Genomic DNA, 23220 nt, shown 5'->3' with positions numbered 1-23220 from the left:
TATATGACTACACCTTGTTGTATGTAATGGAATTATGTTTTATCACTTAAATTAATCAAAGCAGTAAAAAATAACATATTTGCTACATTTATCCACGCTTCAAGTTGGCAACTTAGGCGCCATGTTGGCTCAAAAGGGCCAAGATTTCCCGTAGTTTCATCAGCTTATAGAGGTTTTGATTGCATTTTGTGGCACTGCAATACTGTTCAATGTATCAACAGAGATGTTAGAAATAGTTCCTTCTCCGCATCTAATGTACCAAAACCAAGTCAACTCAACACTCCACGTATTCAGATAACTTCCAATGAATTGCTAGAGTTTCCACTTGTATTTTATCATCAGAATCGTTGATTTGTGATTGAATGCCCTTATAGGGTAGGCCGTCATTGTAAATAATAATTTGTTCCTAACTGACTTGCCTAGTTAAATAAATAAAACTAAAGCAATATTATTCCCATGTTCCTATACACCATCTTCTCTCTGGACCATAATTAAATGAATCAGGTGGGTTTACTGCAGGGCTGGAATGAAACCCTGCACACCCAGTAGTTCTCCAGAACCAAAGTTGTTGGAGAACCCTGGTCTATAGAGGAAGTTTCCACCACGAGGGGAAGTGATTGAGCCAAGTGCACATCATATAGTTACAGAGGACTCAACATTGTGTCTGTGAGAGAATGGGTAGCGCCATTGAAGCCATCTCCATTTAGAAGTAGTCCATTTTCTTCTACTACTGCTTATATGAGTTGGTTAACAAACTGAAAAGGTATATACTGCCACCTGGAGTGTGTTGTTTGAACAGGCATAAAGCCAAGGCTGGTGATTTACTGCCACCTTCAGTTATGGAATGTTTGCTCAAGAGTACAATTCATTGGCTGATCCTTCCTGATGACCTTGTTGGAATTATGTGGAATCATTCCTTAACCTATAGTAAGTTGACTACTTCAAAATGGTGAAAGTAATCAAATTAAATCCATTTGTATTTTTCACATGCACCGAATACAACAGGTGTAGACTTTACCATGAAATGCTTTGTTTTCAAGTCCTTCAGTTAAAAAGTTAAACAGTAAGACAAATGATCAAAAAAGGAAATAGTAACACAATCAAATAACAATAATGAGACTATATACAAGGAGTACCAGTACTGAGTCACTGTGCAGGAGTACCAGTACTGAGTCACTGTGCAGGAGTACCAGTACTGAGTCAATGTGCAGGAGTACCAGTACTGAGTACCAGTACCAGTACTGAGTCAATGTGCAGGAGTACCAGTACTGAGTCAATGTGCAGGAGTACCAGTACTGAGTCAATGTGCAGGAGTACCAGTACACTGTGCAGGGGTATGAGATAGTTGAGGTGATTGATGTAATATGTACATGTAGGTAGGGGTGAAAGTGACAAGGCAATCAGGAAAGATAATAAACAGAGTAGCAGCAGCATATGTGAAGAGTGTTAAAGTTTGGTTGTGTGTGTGGCGTCAACATGCATGTGTGTGTGTATGTTTTGTGTGCGTGAGCGTATGTAGTTGTATGTAGTCTTGTGTGTGTTGGAGTGTCAGTGTAGTATGTGTGAGTGTGTGGGTCCAGTGAGTGTGCATAGAGTCAGCGCAAATAAAAAGGGGGTCAATGTAGATTGTCAGGGTAGTCATTTGATTAACTGGTTCAGCAGTCTTATGGCTTGGAGGTAGAAGCTGTTCAGGAGCCTTCTGGTCCCAGACTTGCAACACACACACACACACACACACACACACACACACACACACACACACACACACACACACTCACTCACTCACTCACTCACTCACTCACTCACTCACTCACTCACTCACTCACTCACTCACTCACTCACTCACTCACTCACTCACTCACTCACTCACTCACTCACTCACTCACTCACTCACTCACTCACTCACTCACTCACTCACTCACTCACACACACACTCACTCACTCACTCACTCACTCACTCACTCACTCACTCACTCACTCACTCCCCATGCTAAAACAGGCTTTTGGGCTCTACAGTGCATCTCTATGGTGCACACATCAGAATCACCTTCATTTGCCAAGTCCATTTTCACATACCAGAATTTGACTTAGTAAAGTGCTGCTGCTAGCAATAGACAAAATATACAGACAGAATATAGACAAAGACATTTACATAATCTACAGGTTATTGCGACTGCACCAGGCCACCAGCTGTAGGAAGGGTAGGCAACCGGACTGCAGTCTGCACCCCGTCTGTTTTAGAAATTACAGAGGAGAGAGGGTCAGTTCCTGAGGGACTGTACTAGCTCAATGGTTTGATTCAATATTAATACAACAAAGAGCTGGTCCATTAATTATCCTGTCAGACCTGACCTTCACACACACCAATACACACACCACACATGCCCTCCTCCCCCACAAACACACACCTGCACAAATGCACGCACACACACACCCCCCACAGGGGCTGTTTGTCTGTCAGAAAGGTGATGTCACCAGATGAATTATGGGAGGTGGCTGTCATCTTTGGGGTCAAATACAACATGGCATCCCTGGGGTGGGAGGTCAGCGTTCTCCCTGGCTGCTGTCACACTTCGCAGGACTGCCATTTTATAGGTTACACACAGGACCAGCCCTGTGCAAACAACCCCAATTAAACTCACTCACATTAATATTAACACACTCTACTGTGTGTCTGTGAGTCTTTGGTTTCATGTGAGTCCTCGCTAATTAAAGTCTCCATGTCAGTATAATGGGGGTGAGGAGAGGTCCCCAACATGAAGCTAATTTACCACTAGTGAAGCGGGGAACACTATCATTAACATGAACCTGTAGAGAGGAGTAGGAGGCAGTTGTATTTGGTATTAATACTGACTAGTCCCAGTTATTGATGATATATTGGCATATCATTTTAATATTATTCAACATATTAAATCACATATAAGAGAAACACGTTACGGCCCATCTCTAACTTGTAATCCATATAGCTTCCATTGACTCAGCCGAACCCACATCTGCTTTCCCGTTAGGTGTGTGTGTGTGTGTCCATAAATGTCTGATTAATGGTAATTCAACCGAGGGTCCAAGAGGGCAAGCCATGGGTCATGGCCAGATAGACTGGACAGTATACATCTCTGGGTGTCAGTGGGGCTCTACTGTATATTTATTTGACGTTAACGAGCAATACAGACACAGACTCTGGGCTATGTTCTTTATAAGGACCCTCTATAAACTCGCTGTCACAGGGGTACGATTTAGCCTCGACCTCGTAGGATGGCTGGGGCCCTGATGAGATGGTAAGTCACGGTATGGCCCGTCTTTCACTGTCCTTTAGAAGAATCCACACGTGATAGATAGGAGAGTTGCTCCTAAGCCGTTATCTCTTGTATTCCAGCCTGCTGCATCTCTTGTATTATCTCTTGTATTATCTCTTGTATTATCTCTTGTATTATCTCTTGTATTATCTCTTGTATTATCTCTTGTATTATCTCTTGTATTATCTCTTGTATTATCTCTTGTATTATCTCTTGTATTCCAGTCCGCTGCATCTCACCCATTACTGCTGGTTTTACTTGTCTGCTCTTGGAATGACAGCGAGCCAGGGTCTGTGTGTACTGACACAAAGGGCCAATCAGAGATCATAGACATGGAGTTTAGTATAGTCCACCATGTACTCTCTATCCAGGGAAATATTGTTCAGCCCTGTGTTGTCAGAGGTCCGTGCACTTTTGGGGCTACAATGGAAATAAGTCTCTGACTTCTCCTTTATTGTTTTTAAAATGTACGTATTCTTGTGTTTTTTTAAACTGGCAAATAAAATCAATCAATCAAAGATCACTAGGTTGCTATATTGGGCTCCTGAGTGGCACAGTGGTCTAAGGCACTGGATCTCAGTGCATAGTACCTGGTTCGAATCCAGGCTTTATCACATCTGGCTGTGATTGGTAGTCCCATAGGGTGGCACACAATTGGCCCAGTGTTGTCTGTGTTAGGCTGTCATTGTAAATAAGAATTTGTTCTTAACTGACTTGCCTCGTTAAATAAAGGTTAAATAAAAAATGGTTAAAAAAAATATGAATCATGAAGCTGCTTATAACTGCTCTTCCCTGGTTCCTTCTCCTGTCCTTATAACTGCTCTTCCCTGGTTCCTTCTCCTGTCCTTATAACTTCTGTCCTGTCCTTATAACTGCTCTTCCCTGGTTCCTTCTCCTGTTCCTTCTCCTGTCCTTATAACTGCTCTTCCCTGGTTCCTTCTGTCCTGTCCTTATAACTGCTCTTCCCTGTCCTTATAACTGCTCTTCCCTGGTTCCTTCTCCTGTCCTTATAACTGCTCTTCCCTGGTTCCCTCTCCTGTCCTTATTACTGCTCTTCCCTGGTTCCCTGTCCTGTCCTTATAACTGCTCTTCCCTGGTTCCTTCTCCTGTCCTTATAACTGCTCTTCCCTGGTTCCTTCTCCTGTCCTTATAACTGCTCTTCCCTGGTGTCCCTGTCCTGTCCTTATAACTGCTCTGTCCTTATAACTGCTCTTCCCTTCTCCTGTCCTTATAACTGCTCTTCCCTGGCTCCCTCTCCTGTCCTTACAACTGCTCTTCTCCTGTCCTTATAACTGCTCTTCCTTATAACTGCTCCCTGTCCTGTCCTTATAACTGCTCCCTGTCCTGTCCTTATAACTGCTCTTCCCTGGCTCCCTGTCCTGTCCTTATAACTGCTCTTCCCTGGCTCCCTCTCCTGTCCTTATAACTGCTCTTCCCTCGTTCCCTGTCCTGTCCTTATAACTGCTCTTCCCTGGCTCCCTCTCCTGTCCTTATAACTGCTCTTCCCTGGTTCCCTCTCCTGTCCTTATAACTGCTCTTCCCTGGTTCCCTCTCCTGTCCTTATAACTGCTCTTCCCTGGTTCCCTGTCCTGTTCTTATAACTGCTCTTCCCTGGCTCTCTCTCCTGTCCTTATAACTGCTCCCTGTCCTGTCCTTATAACTGCTCTTCCCTGGTTCCCTGTCCTGTCCTTATAACTGCTCCCTGTCCTGTCCTTATAACTGCTCTTCCCTGGCTCCCTGTCCTGTCCTTATAACTGCTCTTCCCTGGCTCCCTCTCCTGTCCTTATAACTGCTCTTCCCTCGTTCCCTGTCCTGTCCTTATAACTGCTCTTCCCTGGCTCCCTCTCCTGTCCTTATAACTGCTCTTCCCTGGTTCCCTCTCCTGTCCTTATAACTGCTCTTCCCTGGTTCCCTCTCCTGTCCTTATAACTGCTCTTCCCTGGCTCCCTGTCCTGTCCTTATAACTGCTCTTCCCTGGCTCCCTCTCCTGTCCTTATAACTGCTCTTCCCTGGTTCCCTCTCCTGTCCTTATAACTGCTCTTCCCTGGTTCCCTCTCCTGTCCTTATAACTGCTCTTCCCTGGCTCCCTGTCCTGTCCTTATAACTGCTCTTCCCTGGTTCCCTCTCCTGTCCTTATAACTGCTCTTCCCTGGCTCCCTGTCCTGTCCTTATAACTGCTCTTCCCTGGTTCCCTCTCCTGTCCTTATAACTGCTCTTCCCTGGTTCCCTCTCCTGTCCTTGCTCCATGAAGGGTATCAAGTGTTGTTATTTACACCTCACCTCTAACAACCTGACTCTACTTGATCCCTTACCCACTCTGCCTCATCCTGGCTCCTTCTACCTCACCTCTAATGACCTGACTCTACTTTATCCCTTACCCACTCTGCCTCATCCTGGCTCCTTCTACCTCACCTCTAACAACCTGACTCTACTTTATCCCTTACCCACTCTGCCTCATCCTGGCTCCTTCTACCTCACCTCTAACAACCTGACTCTACTTGATCCCTTACCCACTCTGCCTCATCCTGGCTCCCTCTACCTCACCTCTAACGACCTGACTCTACTTGATCCCTTACCCACTCTGCCTCATCCTGGCTCCTTCTACCTCACCTCTAACAACCTGACTCTACTTGATCCCTTACCCACTCTGCCTCATCCTGGCTCCCTCTACCTCACCTCTAACGACCTGACTCTACTTTATCCCTTACCCACTCTGCCTCATCCTGGCTCCTTCTACCTCACCTCTAACGACCTGACTCTACTTTATCCCTTACCCACTCTGCCTCATCCTGGCTCCTTCTACCTCACCTCTAACGACCTGACTCTACTTTATCCCTTACCCACTCTGCCTCATCCTGGCTCCTTCTACCTCACCTCTAACGACCTGACTCTACTTTATCCCTTACCCACTCTGCCTCATCCTGGCTCCTTCTACCTCACCTCTAACGACCTGACTCTACTTTATCCCTTACCCACTCTTCCTCCTCCTCTCCTCAATCCACCAAGGACATGAAGTGTAATTTACTCCCCTCCACTCAAGCCACAGGCTGTTCCGGCTGGCCTTGGATGGAGGTGTGTGTTCACGTGTGTGTCGATTGAATTAGACAGTAGATCAGTGTTGACAGGACCAAGGCTGTCATTAAGAGGGAACCGGCTGTTTTCTGAGGTCACGGTTCTGCAGTTGTACTGTGTGTGTGTGTGAGAGAATGGGAAAAAGAACTAGAGAGAGAAACTATAACATATACAGTATATGAGTGCACCAATGTTGGAAATAACACAAAAACAAGGGGTAGTTTTTCAAAAATTGAATATTTTAATTAGTGGTTTGATGATCCGTTATTGCAATCATAAGATCATTTCCTGAATGACGCTGATAGTGGGAACGGGACACCATCGGCAGAACATTCAAAAAACGAGTTGAGACACACAGGAAGTAAACGTTTGTGATGGGAAATATTCAATTTCATTCAACGGAAATATTTAAGACACTAGTGAAGAAAGTTTATAGCAGTATGGCCTGGTATAATTTGATTTTGAGGGACTCCAAAAGTGTTACCATCGCTGAGTAGTGCTGTAGTTGACATAATGGTGTGTGTGTGTTATTTTGCACATGGGAGTGGGAGTGACACAGAGTCAGATATCAAGGTGACCTAGAGTTAAGGGAAACGTCTACCTCAAGCATTCGTCTCTGTGTGAGTGTGTCTCTCCCTCCATGTTAAGAATACATGAAAAGGGTTCCCCTTCAGGCCTCTAACACTATGGTAAGAGATTGGTCATATAGCAAGTCAATCACACAGCAATGCTACTGCAATTCTCTCTATCTCACACACAATCACACAGGATATTTACAAATGCATACACACTATTTACACTATTTACATGTGTATGTGCACACAGAGAGACACACACAGAAACACAGTGGAAAAGTAGTCAAAAAAGTGGTGTGAGCCTGAAATATCAGGTAGGTCTAATAGTCATCATGCCTGTCCTGAGAGGCACTAACTACCAATCAGAAGTAGGGTTGGGCTCAGTTCCATTTACACTGCATCAGATCAGCTCTAACATTCATCACGTCCATGGCCACGTCTCAAACCACACCCTATTCCTTATAGGGCCACATAGGGCTCTGATGAAAAGTAGTGCACTATATAGGGAATATGGCGCCAGAAGTAGCACACTACATAAGGAATAATAAGGTGTTGGAATGGAAGTAGTGCCCCACAAAGGGAATAGGATGTCATTTGGATGGATTTCTACCCAGTTGTCTACACACATATATGCATAACGTCCCCATCATTTTAAAATAATGGCTATGGTCCATGGTACGTCCATCTATCGGTTACATTTCCTTTAAAAAACATACCAATAAAATAATCACTTTCTTTAGGCAGTAACATTGGTCTCAGTGTCATCACAATGCTGCTTTTAAAAAAACACATAAAAACGATATAATAATAAACATAGTAGTTCTAAACTGAGAATTGCGTCATTAAGACACATGTTCATTTATTTAACTAGGCAAGTCAGTTAAGAACAAATTGTTATTTTCAATGACGGCCTAGGAACAGTGGGATAACTGCCTGTTCAGGGGCAGAACGACAGAATTTTACCTTGTCAGCTCAGGGATTCGATCTTGCAACCAATTGGTTACTAGTCCCAACACACTCTAACCATTAGGCGACCCTGCCGCCCCAATTTTCATGTCTGAAATGGTGGCTGATTTCCAAGCAAAAAGCTTTTTATACATAGTCCAACTTGCTTTATGTAGACTTTTTTCTGTAAATGTTACATTTTCATTTTCTTGGTTCAGCTCAGCCAAAGGAAAACTTTCTGTCCAATAGTTCAAAGCTCTGCTCTCTGATTGGAGCTATACATCCAGGAAGTAAAGAGGTCCTTTTCAAGGGATTTCTGGGAGTTTCACCACTATCGTTTCTTTCACTGCGCACTTTACGTGGGGTACCAGAGAGACAAAGAGGGAGAGAGGAGGCAAGGGAGAGCGAGAGAGAGGGAACGATGAAAGTCAGTTATCAGCGACATTCAATCCATTCCTCTACCTCAGTCTCCATAACTACCCTATACACTTTCACCCCTGACCTCTAACCTCCGATGAGTGTGTGTGCGTTACCAACGCTTAATTATCTGGTTCATATAGTCTTCCGTCGGTAACCTCCCTCCCACCTCCCCATCCTCTGGGTCCTCCACTTCTCCCTCTCCTGGTCCAGGGGTTAGTTTGGATCTAGAAGGCCACAGGCCCACTCCCAGGCCTTGACCCTCGACCCCTAGCCCCTGACCGTTGTGGTTCTGGCTGTGGGTCCTGAGTCGTTGCAGCCGTCGTTCCTGCTGCCTGGTGTACTGGTATCTCTGCTGGAACAGGTCTCTGGCGTAATCATACAGCCTCATGTCCAGCTCATTCAGCTCCTCGATGCGCTGCACCTGGAGTACAGAGAGGGAGGGAGGGTGTCAGCTGACAGTCCTGATGCAAACATATGTGGGTGGTGGAGAATTGTCTGTTCAACTTGGTTCAACAATTTAACAACCAAGTACAGCCAATATATGGTGGAAAACTCTGAAAACAGCACAGTATCCTGGTGTGATAACATGTTCCAAATGGCAACACACACACACACACACACACGCATACACACACACACACACACACACACACACACACACACACACACACACACACACACACACACACACACACACACACACACACCGTAGTGTTGTCCAAATCCACTCCGGCCGCTCTGGTGCTGTTGTATTGCATAAAGGGTCGTATGAACCTCAGTCTGAAGGTACGTTCAAACAGGAACTGGGTTTTCCTCTGGTACTCTGTCAGGCCGAAGAAGGCCATGTCCCTCAGGTTCTTCTTAGCGGAGTCTAATAACAGCTGAGAACGCCTCTGCTCTGGGACTGTAGACATGTTGTAGCAGCCTACCAGGCTCAGGTCTGCTAGCATACGAACCTATAGGAAAAGGGAAGGGGAGGTTAGTACATTTCAACATTGTGTGGACCATAAAATTAGTCTATTCTATCCAAACGTGTGTGTGTGTCCATTTATTAGTCTCTCACCTGTCTGTTATTGGCCAGGTTATAAGGACAGTCCATGAACTGCTGCAAGGTACATCCTGACCAATCAGAACCCTCGTAGCAGGCTGGTAGTTCCTCCGGCGTAGGGGTTCGTCCATCACACATGTGTAATGAGGTCTTCCACGTCGCGCCCCTCTGGACGTGTCTCCATTCGCTGAGGTACCGAGACACTGGGTCCCTTAAGAGGGTTATGTAGTAGAATTTCCTAAAAGAGGAGAGAGAAGAGGGATGAGGGAGAGAGAGAGGTTAGACATACTGGATGAACTGATATAACATACTGTGTAGTTCCACAAATAGCCAAAGGGTGGCAGTGTTTGTAATGGTTTGTTACTATGGTTTAGATCCCTGGGAAATAAAACTCATTGGAACCAGGGGGAAGAGAGAGAGAGGAGGGTAGAGAGAGAGGGGAGAGAGGGGGGGAGAGAGGAGGGGAGAGAGGAGGAGGAGAGAGAGAGAGGGAAGAGAAAGAGAGAGGGGGAGAGAGAAAGAGGGGGTAGAGAGAGAGGGGGAGAGAGAGAGGAGGGGAGAGATAGAGGAGGGGAGGGAGAGAGAGAGAGGGAGGAGGGGAGAGAGAGAGGGGTGGAGAGAGAGAGAGGAGGGAAGAGAGAGGAGAGGGGGAAGAGCGAGAGGGGGGAGAAAGAGAGAGGGGGAGAGAGAGGGGGAAGAGAGAGAGGGGGAGAGAGAGAGGGAAGAGAGAGAGAGGGGAGGGAGAGAGGGGGGGAGAGTGAGCGGAGAGAGAGGGGGGAGAGGGGGAAGAGAGAGAGAGGGGTTGGAGGGGGAAGAGTGAGAGAGAGGGGGGAGAGAGAGAGAGAGAGAGGAGAGAGACAGACAGATTGGCTAGGGTCAGTGTTCAGGCTACGGTGCAGGAATCTGCTGGCACAGGCACATCACAGTACAAATACCCTCACACACAATCTCTCTCTCTCTCTCTCTCTCTCTCTCTCTCTCTCTCTCTCTCTCTCTCTCTCTCTCTCTCTCTCTCTCTCTCTCTCTCTCTCTCTCTCTCTCTCTCTCTCTCTCTCTCTCTCTCTCTCTCTCTCTCTCTCTCTCTCTCTCTCTCTCTCTCTCTCTCTCTCACACACACACTCACACACACACCATCCCCCGATGCAGTATGAGTCATCTCTCAACAGCAGGGTTGATACTCTAGAGGAAGACGAACCCCACTGAGCCACCTGACAGACCTGTGTGTGTGTGTGTGTGTGTGCCCATGAGAGAGAGGATGTTTTTCCTGTGATGTGTTATTGTGTTTACCCCATCGTGGTGTAGAGACACTCCTCATCCTGTCCTACTGGTTGTACCACATCATCAATGTATACACATAACTCAGAGCTCCCGACAGGAATCTATGGAATGGGCTACACACACACACACACACACACACACACACACGCACACGTACACACGTACACACACACACACACACACACACACACACACACACACACACACACACACACACACACACACACACATGGGCAGTGATAGGGCATCACAACATGGGGAATGGAGTCTGATCTTTGAAGAATCTCACAGACACGCATGCACACCAACTCCCCATCCCCTCACTAGAAGAAGCCAGTATTACTCACAGAAAAGTCCCCCTTACAGTACAGTCCTTGATTACCGGACATGTTTCTCCCTCTCTCTCTCTCTCACACACACACACACACACACACACACACACACACACACACACACACACACACACACACACACACACACACACACACACACACACACACACACACACACACACACACACTGTATATTGACTGAGAAAGTGAGAGAACGTGAGCTAGAGAATGTAGCAAAGAAAGAGAAGGAGAAAGAGAGAGAAATATGAGGAGAGAAAGAGTGGGCGAAGTTGAAGAATGTTCAATTAGTTTTGTAATTCAGTGAGAGCAGCGGAGGCCAGGAGCCAGTGTGATTTATCAAAGTTATGGCTTCTGTTCTAATGAGAAAAGCCGTCAGAAGGCTCAGCCATATCACCAGCTACAAAAGAAACGCAACGAAATAAAGAAATGCATACATGCAACGTTGTTGTCTTTGTTGTATAATAATATAAAGGAACAAATATCTGGCAAGGAATTCAATCTGCTTTCAACCCTGGCTTGAAGCCGCCTGTAGTGGGATCAGCTACTGGAGTGTGTGTGTATGTGTGTGTGTATTCTACCAGTGCAGGTCTCCATGTTATCTTAAGGAAACACACAGGCCTTGTCTCCTGTGGAAATCTCAGCTTCCTGCTCCAGAACACAAATCTCTGGCTTCTCTCTTGCTCTCCTCCCTCCTCTCCCTGTCTCCCTTTCTTTCTCTCTCACTTTATTCTCCATCCCTCTTCATCCTTCTCCTCACCCTCAATCCCCACTCTCTTATCTCTCCATCCCCCTTCCTTTTCCTTTCTCTCTATCCTCCCTCCTTCTTTATCCGTCTCTCCCTCCATCCTCTCATCTCACTCTCTATCCTACCTCCCTGTCTTCTTCCTGTTTATCTCTCTATCCTACCTCCCTGTCTTCTTCCTGTTTATCTCTCTATCCTACCTCCCTGTCTTCTTCCTGTTTATCTCTCTATCCTACCTCCCTGTCTTCTTCCTGTTTATCTCTCTATCCTACCTCCCTGTCTTCTTCCTGTTTATCTCTCTATCCTACCTCCCTGTCTTCTTCCTGTTTATCTCTCTATCCTACCTCCCTGTCTTCTTCCTGTTTCTCTCTCTATCCTACCTCCCTGTCTTCTTCCTGTAATATCTCTCTATCCTACCTCCCGGTCTTCTTCCTGTTTATCTCTCTATCCTACCTCCCTGTCTTCTTCCTGTTTATCTCTCTATCCTACCTCCCTGTCTTCTTCCTGTTTTCTCTCTCCTATCCTACCTCCCTGTCTTCTTCCTGTAATATCTCTCTATCCTACCTCCCGGTCTTCTTCCTGTTTATCTCTCTATCCTCGTTATCTTACTCAAATCACTGCAGCATTCTGCATTAAAAAAATGAAATATGGGGCCTCCCGGGTGGCGCAGTGGTTAAGGGCGCTGTACTGCAGCGCCAGCTGTGCCATCACCTCCTGGGTTCGCGCCCAGGCTCTGTCGTAACCGGCCGCCCGGGAGGTCCGTGGGGCGACGCACAATTGGCCTAGCGTCGCCCGGGTTAGGGAGGGCTTGGTCGGTAGGGGTTTCCCTCCATCGCGCACCAGCGACTCCTGTGGCGGGCTGGGCGCAGTGTACGCTTCCAAGGTGGCCAGGTGCACGGTGTTTCCTACCGGCGCATTGGTGCGGCTGGCTTCCGGGTTGGATGTGCGCTGTGTTAGAAGCAGCGGCTTGGTTGGTTGTGTATCGGAGGACGCATACCTCAACCTTCGTCTCTCCTCCCGTACGGGAGTTGTAGCGATGAGACAAGATAGGATACTACAACAATTGGATACTATGAAATCCTCGTTATCTTACGGGTCAAATCACTGCAACAAAAAAATTTAAAAAAATGAAATATGTAGAGAAAACATTTCTCCCAAATGTTTTTGTCCTCACCTACCGTCAAAAGACATTTCCCTCTAAGCAAGGAAAGGGAAACATCCGCACACCGTCTGTCTGGCTGGAGTTGTATTAAGCTGCTTATTTCTTTGGCGGCAGAGATAAGTCAATCCAAACTCATATTTACACATGAAGAGAGAGAGAGAGAGAGAGGGGGAGAGCAAGAGTGAACTGCCAACATTTATTCCTGTAACCATAACCAAATATGTGTGTATGGGAAAAGTATCCAAGTGTGTGTGTGTGTGTGTGTAGTTCTTTCTAGGGAAAGCCCTTGGCCTGTCTCCTCTCCTCAGGCCTCTCAGACTGTGGGATTCGGAGCCAGTGGAATGTACTAGCTGTACATTCTGATGATATCAGCCCTTGTCATCAGGGTGTGTGTAAACTGATTCCCTTGACCTCAGTATCTGGGGCAGGCAAGCAGCAAGAAACAGCTTGTTTTAGGTATTTTCCCCAGCAAACACACACGCACACACACACACACACACACACACACACATACACACACACACACACACACACACACACACACACACACACACACACACACACACACACACACACACACACACACACACACACACACACACACACACACACACACACACACACACAGCGTTAGGGATGAGAGGGAGTTAAAGACAGGAGGGGAGAGGTGAGTGACTGACTGGCTTTAAGGTAGGTTGGGGTAATCAAGGACTGCTTAATGAGGTTACCAGAGTGACAGATGGCGTTAGTGACACACAGACACACACCCCTCCCCTCAGGCCAGGATTAGTGTGTGTCATATCGTGGCTGGAGACGGGAGTGTGAAATTGGAGTGATAAGGTATTTAACATTTAAACACTCTAGACCTCCCCTCCTCTTCCTCTACTCCCCTCCCCTCGTCCTTTCTTTCTTTCTTTCCTTCCTTCCTTCCTTCCTTCCTTCCTTCCTTCCTTCCTTCCTTCCTTCCTTCCTTCCTTCCTTCCTTCTGTAGTATTACCACTAGTCTGTCCGTGGCGTGGAACAGGTAGGACATGGCGAGTGTGTTTAAACACTGTTCTATAATAAACTACATACTTACTTAACAAGGGGATGATCCCCTAAACCAATCCGATAAGACAGTCTGTCTGCCCCCTCGCCAGCACACAACTAACCTTATTACCGAAATAACCTCAAGAGGTAATAGTCAAGTCTAGTCCAAACAAAGAAGAGGCGGAGAGAGTGGCAGAAAGAGAGAAGAGCCCTACAGGCATAAATACCATTTAGACACAATGCATTTCTGCTTGTTACAGGCAGACAGATGAGTCAACAGCCATCCGGCCTTGTGCTTCCTGGGCCCGGAGAGAAGCTTGGGGCTGGATAAGAGATTCGGTCAGGGGACTGAGGGTTTTCCCTGGGGAGAGGGAGGGGAAGGATGAGTGATGTGAGCGTGTGTGTGTCGGGGGTCTCTGCCAAACATGGCCCACCTGTTTAAAGAATGGGCTAATGAGCCACGCCTGGGGGAGTGTGAGTGTCTGTGTAGAGGGAGGGGGGAAACCACAGATTCCTAGGAAAAAGGGAAAGACAGGAGAGGAAAGGGGGGTATAATGAAATACTGTGCAACAGGGGCAACAGTCTTGTACAGAGCGGTGTGTGTGTTTCCTCACATAAAGGGCAGGGTGAAAGAGGCCTTTTGTCTGGGAGTGTAACTTGAGCTCCAGGCTTCACACAGGCGTGCATACGAACACGTACACACACACAAAGGTGAGCAACATAATGACTGAATTGGACAGATTTGTCCCAACTCATATGTATGCCCACATGCGCGCGCGCGCGCGCGCGCACACACACACACACACACACACACACACACACACAAACCCACCGTTGGCAGCTGCGAACTCAGAGATTAAGGCCAGTGTGACGGACATGCTTATGGCTCCAGCTCAGAAAGAGAGAGGGAGGAAATAGAGAGAGAGAAAACTAAAAGATAATATGAAGTGAAAATGTGCTCATTAAAGCCACACTCTGTAAGCAGGCCAACATCAAATCGAAGGATAAACTTCATTCATTGAAATAGCTGGAGAACTCAGACTGTGGCTTTACATTGTAAAGGAAGACAATTGCATGTTGAGGCTTTCTGTTGGTGTTCCAACCCGACTTTACTTTATAGATCTGAACACTGCTAGGGGTCATTTCAGCCCCCCCCCCCTCTCTCTGCCTATCGCTTTCTATTCCTGCTCTCCTTATGATGCTATCAAAAAAGAAGAGGAATGAGAAAAAGGGAGGGAAGAGGAGACAGAAAGAGATGGGCTGAGTGTCTCTGTGTTGTCGTTCATTGATGACATGTTGATTCTCTCTGCTCAGACTAGAGGCTGCATCTCTCCATTCTCCCCCTTTAAACCCTGTGACATCTCACCCCCCTAATCAACCCTTCACCTCTCCTCTCATCCCTCCCCTGATCCAGACAGATGCTCCCCTGCGATGCCCTCCTCTCTGTGTGTGTGTGTGTGTGTGTGTCCATCCTAGGCAGACGCTCCCCTGCGATCCCAATCCCAGCTCAGATGCACCGGAATTCCGAGCCAGCCCAGCTGTCGTCTTGGCAATGCTCCGTGATTGTCTGATCACCATGGCCAATCGACACACACACACACACACACACACACACACACACACACACACACACACACACACACACACACACACACACACACAAAGCGTTTATTTTCCCTAACCCTAATCTCCAAAACCCTAAACCTTAAGCTTAAAATAACATTTGAACAAATTCAGGACCTGAAAAAAGTCCTGACTTTTCAAAACAGTTCTTGTTTCCCTACCTTGTCAGGACATTCAGGTGAATTATTAGGACACTGGTGTCATGATAAGAAACACAAACACAGATCTGCCAACCAGACAAACAAGTCCTCAGAGCAGAAATACAGACTGCTGAGGGAAAAGAGAGAGAGATCCCCAACTCCCTCATTTCATGTACCTCTGGTCCTAAGACCCAGACTCAACCATGGTGTGTGTGTGTGTGTGTCTGTGTGTGTGTGTGTGTGTGTGTGTGTGTGTGTGTGTGTGTGTGTGTGAAGCTCTCCAGACCCGACCAGCCCCAGAGAACAGATTTCCACTAATGAGGGAGGAATCAGAGAGAATCGAAGGAATCTTAAACAAATCCCAGATAAGACCCTGGGTGTGTGTGTGTGTGTGTGTGGCTGCAAACCTCCCACACTGAGTCAAGGCCTGCAGTCTCAACTAGCCTTCTACTATACTGTGTGTGTGTGTGTGTGTGTGTGTGTGTGTGTGTGTGTGTGTGTGTGTGTGTGTGTGTGTGTGTGTGTGTGTGTGCCGAGACGTTAAACATTAACGCAGCAGAATACTCAGACTTCAGACCCGCCAGCAGATGCTCATCTCACCTACACTGTCTGTCTGTCTGTCTGTCTGTCTGTCTGTCTGTCTGTCTGAGAGAGAGAGACTTGCTGGGCATGGATTCTATAATGACTTGCTGGGCATGGATTCTATAATGATAGATCTTACACTCACTGTCATTGACTGCAGACAACTAGATCCGGGTTGCCAGTGGATACCAACGTTGTCCCAGAGCAGCAGAAGGATGATGTCACACAAACCCAGTCCTTATTGTCGACGTGGTCCAGCTGTCATCAAGCTCTCATATCCTCCCTCCTTCAGCAAGTTATTGTATGTGCACACACACACACACACACACACACACACACACACACACACACACACACACACACACACACACACACACACACACACACACACACACACACACACACACACACACACACACACACACACACACACACACACACACACATTCTACAGCTAATTTCTGTCCATGAGGCATCAAGGTTAAAACAACTTTGCATGTTTGACTAACAAGCAGTGCTGCAAAATAAACCTCAGTCAACAGAACACACACACACACACACACACACACACACACACACACACACACACACACACACACACACACACACACCTGATATGGAGGTCAACAAATGACCAACAGGATGCCAGAGAGAGAGAAGTTAGACAAAAATATTGATGCGATGGTTTCAAAACTGCGATCCCATCTTGTCCAACATCTCGTTTCTACACTTGTAACATGAAGCCAGGATAGTAGGCTGCAGAATAACCATTTGAGTGTGTGTACGTTTCAATTAAATAACATTTTTTTTTATCGTCAATTGCACACAAGGTCCAACCAACCGAAACGTAGACATCCGCTTGTGACCCAACCCCTCTATAACGGGGGGTGTGAGGGGCTGCCACAGTGGATGTTCGGGGAGCTGCTGTTGTCGGGGTTAAAGGAAGAACGTCAGATTTTTCACTTTGTCGGTTTGAACTGGTAACCTTTCGGTTACTGGCCCAACGCTGTAACCATTAGGCCAGCTGCTGTGTTCAATTCTAGATGTGTGTCTATTGTCAGAGCCTTTCTGTGATCATCAGTCACACACAGGGGTTACCCTCGTTGTGGCGATTAACATTCCACACTGGGGGAGGTGATGAAACATTCCTTTTCCTAGTGACTTTCTCTCTCTTTATCCCCTCCTTCCCTCTCCCCCTCCTTCCCTCTCGCCCTTCCTCCCTCCCACTCCTTCCCTCTCGCCCTCCCTCCCTCCCCCTCCTTCCCTCTCACCCTTCCTCCCTCCCCCTCCTTCCCTCTCCCCCTCCTTCCCTCTCCCCCTCCTTCCCTCTCCCCCTCCTTCCCTCTCCCCCTCCTTCCCTCTCGCCCTTCCTCCCTCCACCTCCTTCTCTCTCGCCCTCCCTCCCTCCCCCTCCTTCCCTCTCGCCCTTCCTCCCTCCCACTCCCACTCCTTCCCTCTCGCCCTCCCTCCCTCTCACTCCTTCCCTCTCGCCCTCCCTCCCTCACCCTCCTTCCCTCTCGCCCTCCCTCCCTCCCCCTCCTTCCCTCTCCCTCCCTCCCTCCCTCCCTCCCTCCCCCTCCTTCCCTCTCTTCCCTCTCTCCCTCCCTCCCTCCCTCCCTCCCACTCCTTCCCTCTCTGCCTCCCTCCCTCCATCCCCCTCCTTCCCTCTCGCCCTCCCTCCCTCCCCCTCCTTCCCTCTCGCCCTCCCTCCCTCCCACTCCTTCCCTCTCTGCCTCCCTCCCAGAGTTCTGATGAGTGCAGTATTGGGGACACGTAGTTGTGTCTGTAGTAAGGCTTGTCATTCTGGTTAGCTGTGTCTAGGCGTGATGAGACTGGCCCTGGGCTTATATCAACATCACTGACTGACTCCTCAAACAAATCAACACACACACACACACACACACACACACACACACACACACACACACACACACACACACACACACACACACACACACACACACACACACACACACACACAGACACACACACACATACACAACATTTAACATGCACCAGTCAGGACACAGGCTTATTAATGAGAAGAGGTCAAATCAAACACACAATAAACAATTATTTATAAAAACACACACACCCTCAAACGAACTATAGGCAAAAGGCATTGTGGGTGACTGAGTTTAGAAAGCTCTCTTCAGGCACTGTTGACTGACATTTACATGAAAAAAATAGGGTGAAGGAGAAAAACACAGGAATGAAGGAGAGACCAAAGAGCTCATGACAGGGAGGAGACAACGGGCCATGTGAGAGACCAAACGCAAGCAACACATAACACAGTGACATCACCACATCAATCACACACACATTTTCGTATGACTCACGCACACAAAAACATCATACTAGTCAAAAACTGCCAGCCTTTTTAATTATAGAGTCTCTGTGTGTGTGTGTGTGTGTGTGTGTGTGTGTGTGTGTGTGTGGGGGGGGGGGTCTCAGAAAGTGCGGATTGTTAAAAGAGTCAGATGTTATGGAGAAGAGAGGAGAGACTGATTCTAATGTAGCATCTCTCTCTGCCTTCTTCTCTCCTCCCCCCCCCCCCCCCCCCCCCCCTGTCTTTGGTGGCTGGGAAGCTGCTATTTTTCAGGTCACTGGGTATTGCTACTCAGCAGGAGTCCACACACACACACACACACACACCATCCGGGTGGGGCGAGGGATTATTGAGACAGCCCTTTGTGTCATCTGATGAGGAGAAAAGAAAGAGAGAGTAGATGAAGAGAGAAGAGGAGGAGGAACAGACGAGGGTGGGTGTGGAGGAGATCATTAGTTAGTGTGTGTGAGTGTTTGAGAAGCACAAACACAATCATCAGGTAAGGGCACGTGTGTGAGTGTGAGTGTACACGTACGGGGATAGGTTCAGACTACATTATGTGTGGTTGAGTGTGTTTATCAGCTCTGCTTTGTGACTCAGCGGTCCCCTGCGGTCAAGAAGTGGATCTTCTCTCTTGTGCACTCACTTTTCTTCTCCTCGCTCTCTTTTCATCAACTCCCACTCTCTCTTTTCATACACCCTCCCTCTCTTCCCCCCTCTCTCTTTTCAGACACTCCCCCTCTCTTCCCCCTCTCTCTTTTCAGACACTCCCCCTCTCTTCCCCCCTCTCTCTTTTCATACACTCCCCCTCTCTTCCCCCTCTCTCTTTTCAGACACTCCCCCTCTCTCCCCCCCTCTCTCTTTTCATACACTCCCCCTGTCTTCCCCCTCTCTCTTTTCAGACACTCCCCCTCTCTTCCCCCCTCTCTCTTTTCAGACACTCCCCCTCTCTTCCCCCCTCTCTCTTTTCATACACTCCCCCTCTCTTCCCCCCTCTCTCTTTTCAGACACTCCCCCTCTCTTCCCCCCTCTCTCTTTTCAGACACTCCCCCTCTCTTCCCCCCTCTCTCTTTTCATACACTCCCCCTCTCTTCCCCCCTCTCTCTTTTCAGACACTCCCCCTCTCTTCCCCCCTCTCTCTTTTCATACACTCCCCCTCTCTTCCCCCCTCTCTCTTTTCATACACTCCCCCTCTCTCCCCCCCTCTCTCTTTTCATACACTCCCCCTGTCTTCCCTCTCTCTCTTTTCATACACTCCCCCTCTCTTCCCCCCTCTCTATTTTCATACACTCCCCCTCTCTTCCCCCCTCTCTCTTTTCATACACTCCCCCTCTCTTCCCCCCTCTCTCTTTTCATACACTCCCCCTCTCTCTTTTCAGACACTCCCCCTCTCTCCCCCTCTCTCTTTTCATACACTCCCCCTGTCTTCCCCCTCTCTCTTTTCATACACTGCCCCTCTCTTCCCCCCTCTCTCTTTTCATACACTCCCCCTCTCTTCCCCCCTCTCTTTTAGTCTAGTCTGAATAGGCTGTGTCAGTGATGAGTGACTGGTGAATGGAGCTTGTGTGTGTCTGTGTGTCTTTGAAGTCAAGAGTCAAGAGTAGAAGCAGTGAAGCGAGAGAGAGAGAAAGGAGTGGTGGGGGAAACACACAGACATGCATGCACACACACGTACCCACATTCAGTGTCCTTCCTTGCTTCTACCCATGATGAAAATCTCCAATGCTCTGTGATGCAGAGCTAGGTGTGTGTGTGTATATACACTACATGACCAAAGGTATGTGGACATCTGCTCATCGAACATCTCATTCCAAAATCATGGGCATTAATATGGAGTTGGTCCCCCCTGTGCTGCTATAATAGCCTCCACTCATCTGGGAAGTCTCTCCACTAGATGTTGGGACATTGCTGCTATAACAGACTCCACTCATCTGGGAAGTCTCTCCACTAGATGTTGGGACATTGCTGCTATAACAGCTGGGAAGTGAACATTGCTGCTATAACAGACTACACTCTTCTGGGAAGTGAACATTGCTGCTATAACAGACTCCACTCTTCTGGGAAGTGAACATTGCTGCTATAACAGACTACACTCTTCTGGGAAGTGTTTCCACTAGATGTTGGGACATTGCTGCTATAACAGCCTCCACTCATCTGGGAAGTGTTTCCACTAGATGTTGGGACATTGCTGCTATAACAGACTACACTCTTCTGGGAAGTGAACATTGCTGCCATAACAGACTACACTCTTCTGGGAAGTGAACATTGCTGCTATAACAGACTACACTCTTCTGGGAAGTGAACATTGCTGCAGGGACACACGATTTTTACGCTTCAGCACTTGGCGGTCCCGTTCTGTGAGATTGTGTGGCCTACCACTTTGCGGCTGAGCCATTGTTGCTCCTAGACATTTCCACTTCACAATACCAACACTTAGAGTTGACCGAGGCAGTTCTAGTAGGGCAGATATTTGATGAACTGACTTGTTGGAATCCTCTGTGAGTGCCACATTTAAAGTCATTGAGGTCTTCAGTAAGGCTCCCGAGTGGCGCAGTGGTCTAAAGCACTGCATCTCAGTGCAAGAGGCATCACTGCAGTACCTGGTTTGAATCCAGGCTGTATCACATACGGCCGTGATTGGGAGTCCCATAGTGCGGCGCACAATTGGCCCAGCGTTGTCCGGGTTTGGCTGTCATTATCAATAAGAATTTGCTCTTTTAACTGACTTGCCTAGTTAAAAGGTAAACACAAAGGCCATTCTACTGCCAATGTTTGTCTATGGAGATTGCATGGTGGTGTGCTTGATTTTATACACCTGTCAGCAACGGGTGTGGCTGATATAGTCAAATCTACTCATTTGAAGGGGTGTCCAATACATGTGTGTATATTGTGTATCTATCTCAAACTCAGATCATTTGGAGTTAAGCACTTCCTGAGCCTGAAGCATCCTTTGACCTCTGTGAAGGAAACTGCCACACAGGGAACAGACAACAGGATGACAAAAGAAACAACACCCTTCACAGAGAGACAGACGGATGTGAAAGAGAGTGGATAGGAAATGTAGGGAAGGAGAGAGAGCGGGAAGGAGGGAGAGAGAGAGACGGGCGAGACAACATTGTCTTAATGAATCCTTTTTGCGGAGTTCAGTAGGTCCGTCTGTGTGTGTCACAGTCTAGAATTTGCGTCTTCCCACAATTCAATTAGCATGGCTGTCAGATCATGGGCTCGGTTCACATTCTTCCCCGCCACACGGCACACACCAAATAAATGCCTTCTTCTTGCTAATCAGTCACTGGCCAGCAGCGGCGGTCTGTGCCTTTTAAGATGTGGGAGGATGATTATTTTATTGTATGGGCATGGCCTTATTTCTATTAGAGCATATTGGATGACTGTCATTCATATTCCATTCACCCAGTTCAACGTAACATGGATAGGTTTAGGCTACTACCTGATACTCACATTTTCCCTGTACCCATGAGATTGCTACAACCTAGCCTATGAAAGACAGTTCACAATGTAGGTGCACAGGTCGAGAGAATCTTGAGTAATTAAAGTGACAGACAGTGACACATTCAATAACTCCTTGCACACACTTGCCTGCATCTAGCTGAGTGTAATCATTAGTCCAACAGTTGCAAAACGAGAACTTCTATTGGACAAATTCAGGTATGTTTATCCCCATTTCATTCCATTTGCTTCCATTTAAGAAACATTTTTCAACAGAATCGGCGCAATGAACACCTCTGATCACACGCAAACACAGTGCACTTTCATTGCAGCCACATACAAACAGTGTCACGTGCCTCTTCCTGTTCGGGCGGTGCTCGGCGGTCGTCGTCGCCGGCCTATTAGCTGCCATCGATTCCCTTTCCGTTTGTTTTGGGTTATTGGGTAATTGGGTACACCTGTTTAGTATTAGGTTTTGTTTGTAGGGTATTTAAGGGCACTAGGCCCGCTGGGTATTTGTGCGGGCTTGTCATTGTTACTCTGTGTTCGATGGTGTGATTTATTTTCGTGTATTTATTCTCCGGACTAGTTTGTCCTGTTTTGAACTGGCAACATATGTTGGCGTGACTGTTTTGTTGTGCTGGGGAATAAATTGGAAGAAACGACTGAACCTTGCTCTCTGCGCCTGATTCCACCCACCACACCTAGTTGTCCGTAACAAACAGCTCGTTGTATATACAGTACCAGTCAAACGTTTGGACACACCTACTCATTTATTAGTTTTGACTATTTTCCACATTGTAGAATAAAAGTGAAGACATCAAATCGATTAAATCATCAGACCAAAGGACAGATTTTCACAGGTCTAATGTCCATTGCTCATGTTTTTTGGCCCAAACAAGTCTCTTCTTCTTCTTATTGGTGTCCTTTAATAGTGGTTTCTTTGCAGCAATTCGACCATGAAGGCCTGATTCACGCATCCTCCTCTGAACAGATGATGTTGAGATGTGTCTGTTACTTGAACTCTGTGAAGCATTTATTTGGGCTGCAATCTGAGGTGTAGTTAACTCTAAGGAACTTATCCTCTGCAGCAGAGGTAACTCTGGGTCTTCCTTTCCTGTGGCAGTTCTCCTGAGAGCCAGTTTCATAATTTCTCTTTGCTTATTTGAGCTGTTCTTGCCA

At 47.3% G+C, this 23220-nt stretch overlaps 1 protein-coding gene across 1 annotated transcript in view; it reads right to left on the bottom strand.

Moving 5' to 3' along the window:
* Nucleotides 1–6583: 6583 nt before the first annotated feature.
* Nucleotides 6584–23220, bottom strand: part of LOC139412957 (heparan-sulfate 6-O-sulfotransferase 1-A-like) — a 28976-nt gene continuing 12339 nt past the window's right edge. Inside the window, exons 2-4 of the mRNA XM_071159870.1 lie at nucleotides 9369–9591; nucleotides 9013–9261; nucleotides 6584–8726 (exon numbers count right to left, since the gene is read on the bottom strand). Of these exons, the coding sequence (XP_071015971.1) occupies nucleotides 8415–8726; nucleotides 9013–9261; nucleotides 9369–9591 (784 nt within the window). The 3' untranslated portion in view covers nucleotides 6584–8414. The remainder of the gene's footprint in view (nucleotides 8727–9012; nucleotides 9262–9368; nucleotides 9592–23220) is intronic.

This window comes from Oncorhynchus clarkii, chromosome 7 (assembly GCF_045791955.1).
Source record: "Oncorhynchus clarkii lewisi isolate Uvic-CL-2024 chromosome 7, UVic_Ocla_1.0, whole genome shotgun sequence".
In the NCBI taxonomy this organism is placed as follows: domain Eukaryota; kingdom Metazoa; phylum Chordata; class Actinopteri; order Salmoniformes; family Salmonidae; genus Oncorhynchus; species Oncorhynchus clarkii.
The sequence above is the reverse complement of the archived record's forward strand: the minus strand, read 5'-3'. Positions and strand labels throughout refer to the sequence as shown.